The 15040-nt window shown below is 44.6% G+C and overlaps 1 protein-coding gene across 2 annotated transcripts in view; it reads left to right on the top strand.

Moving 5' to 3' along the window:
* MRPL38 (mitochondrial ribosomal protein L38) overlaps positions 1-15040 on the top strand; it is a 64132-nt gene that overhangs the window by 47264 nt on the left and 1828 nt on the right. For both annotated transcript variants that reach the window (XM_078779094.1, XM_078779096.1), the window contains exon 8: positions 7067-7203. In XM_078779094.1, coding sequence (XP_078635220.1) covers positions 7067-7203 — 137 coding nt within the window. The remainder of the gene's footprint in view (positions 1-7066; positions 7204-15040) is intronic.

Below are 15040 nucleotides of genomic sequence, written 5' to 3'. Positions count from 1 at the left end.
TTAAGAGGAGTGGTCCCACCTGTATGACCATGCATTGTGGCCCTTCGGGGGCATGATGCATGCGTTTGAATGACCATGTGCTTCCCCCTCGGGGTTGAGGCGCATGTGTATTGTTTTGGGGACAGCCTTGTTGACGCTGTGCCTTGACCATGGGGTCAAGGTGCACGTCCGAGGCTGTTCAAATGTTTGAATTTTTACCTTTTTTCTTGTAAAAAAGGCAGGCCTTCGGTCAGGCCCTAAACGATCGAGCAAGTACTGCATGGAAATCGGACCTGGCAGGAGTAATTCCCTGCCAGTGGATTAAGGGGTCTCACTCCTATTAAGAGGAGTGGTCCCACCAGTATGACCATGCATTGTGGCCCTCTGGGGGCATGATGCATGCGTTTTGAATGACCATGCGTTTCCCCCTCGGGGTTGAGGCGCATGCGTATTGTAATGGGGACAGCCTTGTTGACGATGTGCCTTGACCATGGGGTCAAGGTGCACGTCCAAGGCTGTTCAAATGTTTGAGTTTTTACCTTTTTTCACTGCAAAAAAGGCAGGCCTTCGCGCGGGCCCTAAATGTGTAGAACTGCATGCAAATCGGACCTGGCAGGAGTAATGCCCTGCCGGTGGATTAAGGGGTCTCACTCCTATTAAGAGGAGTGGTCCCAACTGTATGACCATGCATTGTGGCCCTTCGGGGGGCATGATGCATGCGTTTGAATGACCATGCGCTTCCCCCTCGGGGTTGAGGCGCATGTGTATTGTTATGGGGACAGCCTTGTTGACGTTGTGCCTTGACCATGGGGTCAAGGTGCACGTCCAAGGCTGTTCAAATGTTTGACTTTTTACCTTTTTTTCATAGTAAAAAAGGCAGGGCTTCCCTGTGGCCCCAAAACAGGTTTAAAGAACTGCATGCAAATCGGACCTGGCAGGAGTAATGCCCTGCCGGTGGATTAAGGGGTCTCACTCCTATTAAGAGGAGTGGTCCCAATTGTATGACCATGCATTGTGGCCCTTCGGGGGCATGATGCATGCGTTTGAATGACCATGCGCTTCCCCCTCGGGGCTGAAGCGCATGTGTATTGTTATGGGGACAGCCTTGTTGACGATGTGCCTTGACCATGGGGTCAAGGTGCACGTCCAAGGCTGTTCAAATGTTTGACTTTTTACCTTTTTTCGTGTAAAAAAGGCAGGCCCTGCCCGGGGCCCTAAAACGGGTTTAAAGAACTGCATGCAAATCGGACCTGGCAGGAGTAATGCCCTGCCGGTGGATTAAGGGGTCTCACTCCTATTAAGAGGAGTGGTCCCAATTGTATGACCATGCATTGTGGCCCTTCGGGGGCATGATGCATGTGTTTGAATGACCATGCGCTTCCCCCTCGGGGCTGAGGCGCATGTGTATTGTTATGGGGACAGCCTTGTTGACGATGTGCCTTGACCATGGGGTCAAGGTGCACGTCCAAGGCTGTTCAAATGTTTGACTTTTTACCTTTTTTCGTGTAAAAAAGGCAGGCCCTGCCCGGGGCCCTAAAACGGGTTCGTAGACCTGCATGCAAATCGGACCTGGCAGGAGTAATGCCCTGCTGGTGGATTAAGGGGTCTTACTCCTATTAAGAGGAGTGGTCCCAATTGTATGACCATGCATTGTGGCCCTTCGGGGGCATGATGCATGTGTTTGAATGACCATGTGCTTCCCCCTCGGGGTTGAGGCGCATGTGTATTGTTATGGGGACAGCCTTGTTGACGTTGTGCCTTGGCCATGGGGTCAAGGTGCACGTCCGAGGCTGTTCGAATGTTTGACCTTTTACCTTTTTTCACAAGCAAAAAAGGCAGGCCTTGACTGGGGCCCTAAACCAGTTCGTAGACCTGCATGCAAATCGGACCTGGCAGGAGTAATGCCCTGCTGGTGGATTAAGGGGTCTTACTCCTATTGAGAGGAGTGGTCCCAAGTGAATGACCATGCATTGTGGCCCCTCGGGGGCATGATGCATGCGTTTGAATGACCATGCGCTTCCCTCTTGGGGTTGAGGCGCATATGTATTGTTATTGGGACAGCCTTGTTGACGTTGTGCCTTGACCATGGGGTCAAGGTGCACGTCCGAGGCTGTTCAAATGTTTGGACTTTTTACCTTTTTTCACACGCAAAAAAGGCAGGCCTTGACTGGGGCCCTAAAACAGTCAATAAGCCCGAAATCTGGATTGGTGGCTCTGCTTGATGTTTAGCCAATTAGGTACCAATGAATAAATCTCTGTCTGTTGACAGAGTGGCCGGGCTGAGGCCTCCAGAAGACCCTTTGGGTCGGAGGTGACGCTTTGGTCTAGGACTTCGGTCCACAGGAGATCGGGACAGCGCTCGTCACGCTGTTATGTCGTTGAATATATATATATATATATATATATATATATATATATATATATATATATATATATATATATATATACAGTGAAACCTTGACTTACGAGTGCACCAACTTACGAGTTTTCCGAGATACGAGCCGTCGCTCGGGCGGTTTATTGCTTTGAGATGCGAGCCGAGATCTGAGTTACGAGCTTACGCCACCCGCCACCAAGTGGGTTCCGGTCACGTGGTTATCTTGCCGTGCAAGCATCTCTGCCGTATATAGCTGCTGCTTTGTTTTCGCATTTTGGTTATTTTGGGAAATTTCTTAGTTTTAACCATGGGTCCTAAGAAATTGAGTGCCAAGGGCAGTACTGAGAAGAAGAAGAGGATGATGTGCTTGGATATAAAACACGCAATCGTCGAAAAACATGAGCGAGGTGTGCGTGTTGTCGACTTGGTGAGGCGGATGTGAAGGCAACTGAAGATTTTATTATAACTTTTGCCGAACTGATAGAAGCCGAACGATACATCCCCCAGCAAATCTTCAACTGTGACGAGACAGGGCTCTTCTGGAAAAAGATGCCGAGGAGGACGTATATAACGGCAGAGGAGAAGAGCATGCCAGGCCACAACTTGTTCAGAGTGCCGGCGATAGCTCGCCTTCTCTTTGTGGAAAACACGGTGAGATCCTTAACATCCAACAACTAATGGGACGCAAACGGGGTGCCCAGTTTAGCGGTACACACATTGATGAATCACCCTGCCTGTGAAACACCGACATGACAGGTTATAGCTGGGTCGGGATTCAAACCCAGGCTGGACAGTTTAGATGTCAAGTGTGAGTACCTCCAGTCCAGGCCATCCTGCCAACTTGTATGCTGCATACAGGTGAAATATAAAGCGCGAGATATTTTTATATATACTGTATATTAAAAAAAAAATTGGTGTGGTTTTTGGCGGGCTGGAACGGATTAATAGCATTTCAATGCATTTTAATGGGGAAATTTAATTTGAGAAACGAGCAAATTGAGTTACGAGCTCGGTCACAGAACGAATTAAACTCGTAAGTCAAGGTTTCACTGTATATATATATATATATATATATATATATATATATATATATATATACACAGACTTGGCATTTAATATGGAATATATTTTTTTCCTTGACTTGGGTTTACCTTCCTAACTCAGTATATCAATCTGGTGAGTTTCTTTTACACTTTGGTGATTTATTTGTTAAAAGAACCATGTCACTGATTGTCTGTCGCAGCAAGAAGTCAACAACAGGATTATATCACAGGTGGCGTGGCAAAATGTACGGACAGGTGCATTTGATGATTGGCTTCACAGTCGGGTATACAAGGGTTGTTGCGTTCTGTATTAGTGGAAAACAACTGCTGCACGTCTCCAAAAGTTATTGCCGCTTCCTCTGGAGATGGTCCGTCAACTCGACAATGCTGTTTGTCATGGAGTGGTGGCTTTACGAAATTACGGCATGAAACAGCGTGCTATTGCTCGGCAGTATGGCATCACTCAAGGTCAGGTGTCAAAGATCCTGAAACGAAATGCTCAGAGGGGTGTCCCTACTCCAATACCGAGGCCAGGACGTCCCCGCAGAACCACAAGGAGGGATGATCGCCAGCTGCACCGGTTAGTCAGCAATGGCCGTACCAAGTCAGCTAATTGGCTTAGGGCTGAGTGGCAGCAACTGACAAATGTGCCTGTATCCAGAAGGCTAGTCAACCAACGACTGGTTCAAGCAGGCTATCGTGCCAGGCGTCCCCTGAGAAAGCCACGCCTGACCAGACAACACTGCCAGCGCCGATTGCAGTAGGCCAGAGAGCACCGTCAATGGCAGCCAGGACACTGGAATCACGTGATCTTCAGTGACGAGTCTAAATTTCTGGCCTATCGTCAAGATGGCCGCGTCCGAGTACGCAGACAAGTGCATGAAGCCTACAACAAAGATTGTATAGTGCCAAGAGTCCAAGCTGGAGGTGGTGGGGTGACCGTTTGGGCTGCTTTTCATACAGGGGGCAAAACTGACCTGGTTGTTCTGAATGGAAACCTCAAACCAGTTCAAGTACAGGGCCATTCTGGAAGAAACATTGCTTCCATTTGCTCGTGCAGCCTTTCGAGGAAACTTTGTCTTCCAAGATGACAATGCACGGCCTCATCGTGCTCACATGATCCAACACTTTCTTGCTGACCGTGGTATAGAGCATATGGAGTGGCCTGCCATGTCCCCAGATATGAATCCGATAGAGAACTTGTGGGCAGAATTAACGCGTCAAATCGACAACTTGGACCAGCAGCCGACCTCTGTGCGTGAATTGCAGCATGCTATTGTCACTGCAGGGCAAGCGATTCCTGTCCAAACCTTGGCAAATCTCGTGAACAGCATGCCTCAACGTGTACGTGCTCTCCTGAATGCTCGTGGGGGTTACACGAAGTACTGAACTGTAATTTTAATGTCCGTAATCCCAGTCGTAATTTAACTTTTGTTTAAAAATTTTTTGGCTAATGTGCAAAATAAAGAGATACTTCTGGAAAACGTACAGAAGTTTAACACAGTACTGTCCATGAATTGAGTTCGATATCAGTTTACATCACTTTCAAGGATCAATTTATTTGTTTCAAAATGTCAAATGTGGTTTTGGTTTCCTTTAAAGGTCACATTAACAAAATCTAGAATAATTTCAACATAATTCCAATGAACTTTTGGTTCTAAGACATCTTGAAAAGTAAGTTCACCCCCACAAAAAAAATATTCGATATTAAATGCCAAGTCTGTATATATATATACAGTGAAACCTTGACTTACGAGTGCACCAACTTACGAGTTTTCCGAGATACGAGCCGTCGCTCGGTCGATTTTTTGCTTTGTGATGCGAGCCGAGATCTGAGTTACGAGCGAGCGAGCTTGGATATAAAACACGTAATCGTCGAAAAACATGAGCGAGGTGTGCGTGTTGTCGACTTGGCGAGGCAGTACGCTCGTAGTACTTCTACGATATGTACGATTTTGAAGCAGAAGGAGTCGATAAAGGCTATAACGCCAGCCAAGGGCGTTAAGATTATTTCAAAGCTCCGGACCTCTGTCCATGAAGAGATGGAGAAGTTGTTGTTTGTGTGGTTGATGGAGAAGCAGCTCGCAGGAGATACCGTGACCGAGAGCATCATCTGTGAGAAGGCACGAGACATTTATGGGGATTTGGTGCAGCAGACGGCGGGAACATCAACGGACGAGGCATCGGAAAAGTCATTCAAAGCCAGTCGGGGATGGTTTGATAATTTTAAGAAGAGGACTGGCATTCACTCCGTCGTCAGGCATGGTGAGGCAGCAATCTCGGATGTGAAGGCAGCTGAAGATTTTGTTATAACTTTTGCCGAACTGATAGAAGCCGAAGGATACATCCCCCAGCAAATCTTCAACTGTGACGAGACAGGGCTCTTCTGGAAAAAGATGCCGAGGAGGACGTATATAACGGTAGAGGAGAAGAGCATGCCAGGCCACAACTTGTTCAGAGTGCCGGCGATAGCTCGCCTTCTCTTTGTGGAAGACACGGTGAGATCCTTAACATCCAACATCTAATGGGACGCAAACGGGGCGCCCAGTTTAGCGGTACACACATTGCTAAATCACCCTCCTGTGAAACACCGACATGACAGGTTATAGCTGGGTCGGGATTCAAACCCAGGCTGGACAGTTTAGAGTCAAGTGTGCGTACCTCCAGTCCAGGCCATCCTGCCAACTTGTATGCTGCATACAGGTGAAATATAAAGCGCGAGATATTTATATATATATATTTCAAAAAAAATTGGTGTGGTTTTTGGGGGGCTGGAACGGATTAATAGCATTTCAATTCATTTTAATGGGGAAATTTAATTTGAGAAACGAGCAAATTGAGTTACGAGCTCGGTCACAGAACGAATTAAACTCGTAAGTCAAGGTTTCACTGTGTATATATATATATATATATATATATATATATATATATATATATATATATATATATATATATATATATATATATATATATATAGTCTTGGTGACTGCATCAACTCTTTTGGTGTAGTGGCATCCTTGGGGTGGCCCGACCTTCAGTCATACACAGTGCTGGTTCTCCCAAACATTAATTCAGTTGCCAGTTGTGTTGGTGACATATTTTGTATGCAGCCTATGGCTGCTAGTTGCATTATTGCTGGGAGTGTGGATGTGCCGCTGATGCAATTCCCCCTATTTTCAGTAAGCTGGTACTCGTCTTGCCATCCTCGGAAGGATGACAGGCTGAGCCAACCCCACCTGGTGATTATTTAATGACATGACAGGGTCTCAAACTCAAAACACGAAGATCATTCCCCTATGTTGGACCATATCCTCATGGATTTTATTTTGGGTCAAACCTCTCTTATGTAGGTACTTCACCACTGCTTAGATTTCGACCTACTCCATTTTTCAAAACTCTGTTGACTGACTCAAATTGACACTATTGTATACACGTTGTGCACATATTTTTTTTTAAATGCTGTTTGTAAATAAACATCAAATCACAAGTCATTCATGTGAATTTGATTGGGTCCTAACATGTCACTAAATCAGTTGGGTGAGAAACGTTCTGCATGCCCATCGTACAAGGTGTCGTTATTGTGCAGATTTGTCAGCATTGATACCAACAATTGGTGTAGCACTTAAAATGTCAAATTATGTGAAATTTTGTTTCTCTGCCTTTGCAGTAATGACCTCCTGCACCGGACATTCCGCACCATCGAATTCTATAGACAATTTCAAGATGTTCTGACGCCAGCTGGTTTGGCCTTCTGCCAGACAAAATGGGATGAGAGCGTTCGGCAAACCTTCCATTCTACACTCAGTAAGTATCACCATGTCCAACAGTGGCATTACAAAAACATTGAAACAAAATCTAGACAAACCCCATAATTTCCTCATTAAGATGTGGTAGGATTATAGGAAGTGAAAAAATGGAATCAACAAAACTTGTTTGTGAGGATTCTGATCCAACATTTTCACAAAGAACAATGCCACTTGGTGCAGAGTTATTTGTCTGTCAAAAGCTTCTGTGAACAGTTTGAAGAAGGATAGTTTGCCAAACATATACAATAACCCCAACAGCAATGCCTTGACATGGGTCTTTGGCTTGTTTGTAAGAAAAAAAAGACTTGAGGAGTGCTAGACTGATATATCTGCCGATATCTGCCATTTTGAGGTTATCGGCATGGGCCGATGATGGCGCCAATAGGGCCAATTACGTTTTAAAAAGGGGGGAGGGGCGAGGGGGGAGGAGGAGGGGGGGTGGGGGAGGAGGGGGGGGGGAGGGGAAAAGGGAGGGGGAGGGGGAGGGGATAAGGGGTAGGGTGGAGGGGGGAGGGAGGGGGAGGACGGAGGGGGAAGGGAGGGGGAAGGGAGGGGGAGGACGGAGGGGGAAGGGAGGGGGAAGGGAGGGGGAGGACGGACGGGGGAGGGAAGGGGAGGGCCAGTCAACAATGACGTTGCAGTTCTCATGGTCGGAGAGCAGCACAACAATCGCGACATCGTCCTGCATCTTCGCAAGAGCACAAAGCGGATTTTGGAGACTCACCGATCCTGTGACCCACGCCCTCCAGTACCGGCGTTGCCGGGCGGGGGAAGGGAGACCCGTACATTCCCAACCCGTACATTTGCCCTCTCGACTCGAGCTCGTATTCGATTCGTATTCGAAATCGAAAGGGGAAAGGGGAAATCCTTCGTATTCGAATTCGTCAACACGAAATATGAATTAAAATTTAATTCATATTGCACAAAATAGACACAAAACACGATCGCATAAAGGTGAAAAAACGCAATAGCTTTTTGCCCTGAATTACGTGCAAACGTGTGACGGGATGGAACATCACGTGATCGCTCTGAGCGAATCAGCGAGCTCTGGCACCGGCTGAGATTAGCGGGTACTTCGCTGAAATGCGCTGAGGTAAAAATGTCACAAAAAGTATGGATCTCGTCAAATATGGTCTCGGCCATGTTCGTCCCAGGCTCAATGGCCATGTCTATGCCAAATATCAAGCACGTGAGCCTCTCCGTTTCGGAGTCTATCGGTAACATTACACACACACACACACACACACACACACACACACACACACACACACACACACACAAACTGTGTTTTATATATTATATTTATATATATATATATATATATCTCGACATTTTTGGTTCTTTTTGAATGAACTTACTACTATAATTCAGCTTTTACTCCCGGCCGTAGAAGATTGACTACAATAAATTCAGCTCAGCTTTTTAAAATATATATATGTATAAAATGCTGTCATTCAGCTCAGCTTTAAAAAAAAATGCTGTCATAAAATGCTGTCAATATATATACATACATACATACATACATACATACATACATACATACATACATACTAGCCGAAAGCACCCGGCATTGCCCGGGTTCATTTTGAATGAATTTACTACTATAATTGAGCTTTTACTCGCGGCCGTAGAATATTGACTACTATAATTCAGCTCAGTTTTTAATTGTGAAATGGGCCCAGCCCGGCTGATGCAGCTTCGCCACCTTGCCTATAACCTTCCCGGGGCCCGTCTCGACATTTTTGGTTCTTTTTGAATGAACTTACTACTATAATTCAGCTTTTACTCCCGGCCGTAGAAGATTGACTACTATAATTCAGCTCAGCTTTTAATTGCGAAATGGGCCCAGCCTGGCCAAAACGGCCTCGACCGGCCTCACCACCGAGCCTATAACCTTCCCGGGGCCCGTCCTAACGTTTTTTGTTTCAGAGGTTTCCTCCTATCTTTCACCGTTCAGGAGATTAGCTTGCACAGACAAACAAACAAACAAACAAATGAAAAATCGGTCAGAGATCGAGGACTTGCCGGAATGTACTTTTTTATCGGCCATTTAGAACAAATATTGCGGCCGAACCACGTGACCTATGACGTCATCATTAAAATATTTTATTCCCCATGGAGTTCTTTACAATGAGCCATGTCTCAATTTTTTCTATTCAGCACTTTCGGAGATTTGGAGGTGCAAATTCTTTCGGTTTTTCCAAGATAGCGGCCGAACCATGTGACCTATGACATCATCATTAACATATTTTATTCCCTATGGAGAGTTCTTTACAATGAGCCATGTCTCAATTTTTTCTGTTCAGTACTTTCGGAGATAGAGGTGCAAATTTTTTCGGTTTTTCCAAGATGGCGGCCGAACCACGTGACCGATGACGTCATCAATTGGGCACAGTCTATTCCAGGGCAAGACAAATACGTGTGCAAAGTTTGGTGATTCTACGTGCAATGGTGTAGACGTAGTGCTGCAAACAGACAGACAAACAAACACACAAACGAACAGATAAACATACTTGCCGGAATCTTTTCCGGCAAGTAACAAAAACTTTCTATTATATACAGTCACGTGAAAAAGTAAATACACCCCATGTAAAGTTTTGACTTTTTCAACATACAGCTATTTGATCTTCATTTCAACAATATTGATAGATAAAGGTGATATAATATAACAAATATCATGAAACATTTACATTTTGTCGTCCATTGTATAATTTAAATAAACATAAATGCAAATTTCGCATGTGGAAAAAGTAAGTACACCCCTACATTTATCACTACATCAAATACCTAAAATTAGAATCAGGTGCACCAGCTCAGGTGCAAATGATTAGAACATCGTCAGAGAGGATCTTGGAGGAACCTGTCTTATTTAACCTCAGGCATTTAGTTTGGTTTGCTCTTTGTTGTTGAAGTGTGCGGCGTCACCATGCCTAGATCAAAAGAGTTATCTGAGGACTTCAGAAAGAAGGTTATAGATGCCTACGAGTCTGGGAAGGGATTTAAAAAGATCTCCAAACAATTTGAAATCAATCATTCGACTGTCCGGAAGATCATCTACAAGTGGAGAAGATTCCAAACAACTGCCAACTTGTTCAGGCCAGGCCGCCCCAGCAAGTTCAGCCCGAGAGCAGACCGCAAGATGCTGAAAGAAGTCTCTAAGGACCCCAGAATGTCATCACGGGACCTACAGGTAGCTCTTGCCACTGTTGATGTCAAGGTGCACGAGGCTACCATTAGAAAGAGGCTGCACAAATTTGATCTACATGGGGGGTGTGCCAGGAGGAAACCTTTGCTGTCCAGAAAGAACATCAGGGCAAGACTAAAGTTTGCCAATGAACACCTAGGCAAAGACCAGCTCTTCTGGAACAATGTGCTCTGGACAGATGAGTCAAAGGTAGAGCTATTTGGCCACAGTACCAGAAGACATGTTTGGTGAAAACCAAAGACAGCATTTGACCACAAGAACCTGATATCAACTGTAAAGCATGGTGGTGGAAATATGGTTTGGGGGCAGCTTTGCTGCATCAGGGCCTGGGCAGCTCACCATCATAGAATCCACTATGAATTCTTCATTGTACCAGAAGGTGCTTGAGGATAATGTGAGGCCATCTGTCAAAGTTGAAGCTCAACCGAAGGTGGACCTTGCAACATGACAATGACCCTAAACATACCAGTAAATCCACCAAGGAATGGCTGAAAAGAAAGAAATGGAGGGTTCTGGAATGGCCAAGTCAAAGCCCGGATCTAAATCCCATCGAGATGTTGTGGGGGGATTTGAAACGAGCTGTGCATGCAAGAAACCCCTCAAACATCACACAGCTGAAAGAATTCTGAATGGAGGAGTGGGCAAAAATTTCTCCCAGTCGACGTCAGAGACTGGTAGACAGTTTTAAGAAACGCCTACTTGAGGTTGGTTCTGCCAAAGGGGGCAATACCACCTATTAGAGCCAGGGGTGTACTTACTTTTTCCACATGCGAAATTTGCATTTATGTTTATTTAAATTATACAATGGGTTACAAAATGTAAATGTTTAATATTTGTTATATTATATCACCTTTATCTGTCAATATTGTTGAAATGAAGATCAAATAGCTGTATGTTGAAATGTGTTGAAAAAGTCAAAACTTTACATGGGGTGTACTTACCTTTTCACGTGATTGTATGTAGATATATGTATATTTCGTTCCCATGATGCTAGGCAGCTTAATGATCAAAGTGTTGCTGGTTTTCAGGATAAAAGACCAATTAATCTAAGGATTTTGAACTGTTTTTAACATCTCGTACACCTACTCCCCACGGAAGCAGCTCTGGAAGGGTCATGCTGTTATCAGGCCCATTTGTCTGTGGTGGATGTGATAAGCATATAATGCTTTAAGGATGTCAGAATTCCTCCACATTTCTTTCAGTTCAGTGTTAAACAGCAGTAGCGACTGTTCGAAAAGGTAGTCATAATTGTTTGTGGTTTGTAGTCTTTTTTGAATTCACTATGATAACATTTACTTTTGTACGGTTGTAATGGGGCAATATTGCATGTCCCAAAAAACCCCTTGGGGAGTGGGGCGGATATTGTTTTGTAATATCATTATTAATGTTACGTTTGTGGGGGTAGGGGATGAAATACCTTAGTGATGCTCGGATTGTGTAGGGCAGCATAGACCGTGTGCGAGTAAGGAAGCCAATCTCGATGTATTTAAGTAGAAAAACTCTGAGTTGAAGATCATTTACGTGTCGCCACACGGGGAGTGGTGTTATGTTAACTCGGTAGGGATTAAAGTTAGTTTCCCCAGTCTGTGGTTGCCCCCCTGTGGTTTTTCCCCTTTGGTTTTACATCAACAAGGTCAGCCATAAAAACCCTCATTATGCCAACAACAACACCAACAATTGTCCACGGAATGCCGACAAAGCCCGAATATTCCCGATCGGGCTGGGCCCCGCTCCACCACCGCCGACAGTACCCGGACATTACGATCCGTAAATAAACCCCGCCTCCGAAGGATCGTAATCGACAGGCCACGCTCCGAGCTTCATCATTAGTCATGGAGATGGGATGATTCGATGGAGCTCGGGCATTGGTCCTATGATGTCAGAGAGAGAAGGTTCGGAGAAAGGAGGAAGAAGAATCGGACTCTGTCTCTCATTCTGGTTTTGGTCGCGGGCGGTCGCTTTTGTTTCAGTTGGCTCGTGAGGTGAATTTTGCAGAGCTTTGGGAACCTTTGCAACGTTTGAGGAAGGGGCGTTGTTGAATTGTGGTGCTTCTCAGGGAGCTGGAGCCACGTTGCGTTTCGGAGGGAGTGGAGAGCGAAGAAGGACCGGCCACACGAATTGCCTCACGTTTGTGGCGACATGCAAGAGGAACTTTGCGGCATCTTGTGCGTTTCCCGTGCAAGCGGCTTCGGGCTGCTTGTGCTGCCAACGTCATTCAGCAACCTCGCTGAAGAGACCCCTTTGGAGACAGATACGGCCGGACGGCTTTAAAACATTTTATTTTCTTTTATCATTCCCCTTGTGTGTTTTGTGTCAGTTGGAGGGTCCCTCAAAGTAGCAAATATTTATTTTAACTCAGCATTTACTTTGCCATGCCTTATTTCATTAAATCATTATTGTGCATTTCATTTGTTGTATTGTTGATTTTCCTGGTCTCGTTTCTGTGTTTATGGGTTCAAGGAATAAGCCCTGCGAGCTCCGTGCAGGTAAGCACTTTGGTTCCATCCCACGCACGCCAAAAAAAACCCACCAAAAAAACCCCACCAATTTTCGGCTTGATCGCCTCGGAGTAAGACCGATCGGCTATCCGTCACCCTGTGGTGTTAACGACAGGGCTGACGTGACAATATTATGCTAATATCATCATTGTTATTACTTTTGTTATTAGAAACGGCCGTGGAAAAATGCCACGATAAGCCTTAACATGGCGTTTGTCCAAGGAGGAAAACCTCCTTGGGGAGTGTGGTAGGCTTGTAAAAATGGCACTACAAGTTATTTATACACCTTAACAAGGAGTTTGCCCAAGGCAAATGGGGGGCAAATAAAGTCGCTACAACCCATAGTCTTCCTGTTAAGATTGGATAAGTAACGACAGAATGTATTGAGGTCAGACAGACACCAAATTGCATATTTGAGTATGATAAGATGAGATGTAGAGTGCAGACATACTGAAGAAAATGTTGCTGTCCACACAAATGCCCCAAAACTTATTTTCAAAGACTCTCCAAAGTTTCCCCCAACCTTTTTGCTTTAGTTTTGTATATTTTCTAATTAAAAAAGATGAGTAGCAGTGCAACTGGAAAGAGATGCTGCTATTTACAAGTGCACAATACTTTTCTGTGTTTTTGAGTGAATAATGTATTGTGTTAAATAAATTTGTTAATTCAAGTTCAACAATTTTGTATAATTCTAATTTTTAGGTCATCTCATCTCAATTCTTGAAGAGATAAACTTATAAAATGGGTCGTGTTGTCTGTCTGCCCGTCCATTAGCGTTTTCCTATTTTTGCTGCTCATCCCTTGTCATCAGACTGATTGTTCTCAAACTTGATACATGAATACAAGACAGTAGTCTGCACAATCGCTCAGGCTTAGATTTTCCAATTTTGGATAATGGGGACTCCTGGGGGGGTTGGGTGGGCATCCCCTGAAACTTTGGATCCCTACTCATCCTTTATTTATATTGCTTTGAAACCTGATACAGTCCTTCTACTCGATGGTCTGCAGGACTGCCCAGTCTTAGATTTTACATTTTCTATCAGGGTGGCTCCAGAGGGCCCCAAAATTAGCAGGTCTGTATTACAACCTCAAGAGATGACCGTCAGCTCACTCGAGGCTATTTTAATTATTATTAAATTGTTTAATCAGATGCATATATTGGTCAGTTTAATCAGATGCATATATTGCTCTCGAAAAATCAATATCGCATTGGCCCTTGAAAAACCCATATCGGTCGACCTCTAGACTTGTCATCTTCACCCTCCCCACTCAAGCACTCAAATACAACAACAACAGGCATTTTAAGGCCATTTTCCCTGCAAGAGCGGGGGTTAGCCTTGCGGTCCCCATGACAATCTTCTCCATTTTGCCCAATTTTCTGCATCTCCCCTTGTTAACCCCCTTGCCCGCATTTCTTCTTCGACCATCTTCAGCCAAGTCTTTCTCGGTCTTCCCCGTCCTCTACTTCCTTCTACATTCATTTCCATCACTCTTCTCAACCAGTCACTTTCATCCTTCCTCAACACATGACCAAACCATCTCAAACTGTTTCTCTTTACAGCATCAATCACAGGCTCTATTCCCATCATCTTTCGCAATTCATCATTTGTCTTCCTCTCTCTCAACGATACTCCACACATCCACCGAACCATTCACATTTCCACCCTTTCCAGCCTTCGTTGCTGCTCTACGTTCATTACCCATGTCTCGCTCCCATAAATCATGACGCTTCTCACACATGCAGCATACACCTTTCCCTTCACCTTTTTCTTCAAGCACTCAAATGCACGTGCATATTTGAATGGCAGTTTCTGAGTCTATTGTATCTATGAATTATTTGCCCTTTAATATCTAATGGAACAAAAAAATGGAATTCCAAAAATTGAGGAGCAACTATACCAGCACAAAAGTCTCAATGGAAGTTGACTCCAAAGAAGTGAAATTTATCTAACGCACATGCAGTAACCTTCACAGTAGTGACTGACCTAAAATCAAATAGTTTTCTGTCACAAATTAACACAAATATTATGTTTGGGGTTCATATTGGTCATAGCCCCTCAGTAAAATAGAAGTGACCTGCTCTTCGATTTGTCTGGAAAATTGACTTGAAAATTAGCAGCCAATATTTTAAA

Source organism: Myxine glutinosa, chromosome 1 (genome assembly GCF_964187855.1).
Source record: "Myxine glutinosa chromosome 1, kmMyxGlut1.1, whole genome shotgun sequence".
Lineage (NCBI taxonomy): Eukaryota > Metazoa > Chordata > Myxini > Myxiniformes > Myxinidae > Myxine > Myxine glutinosa.
The sequence above is the reverse complement of the archived record's forward strand: the minus strand, read 5'-3'. Positions and strand labels throughout refer to the sequence as shown.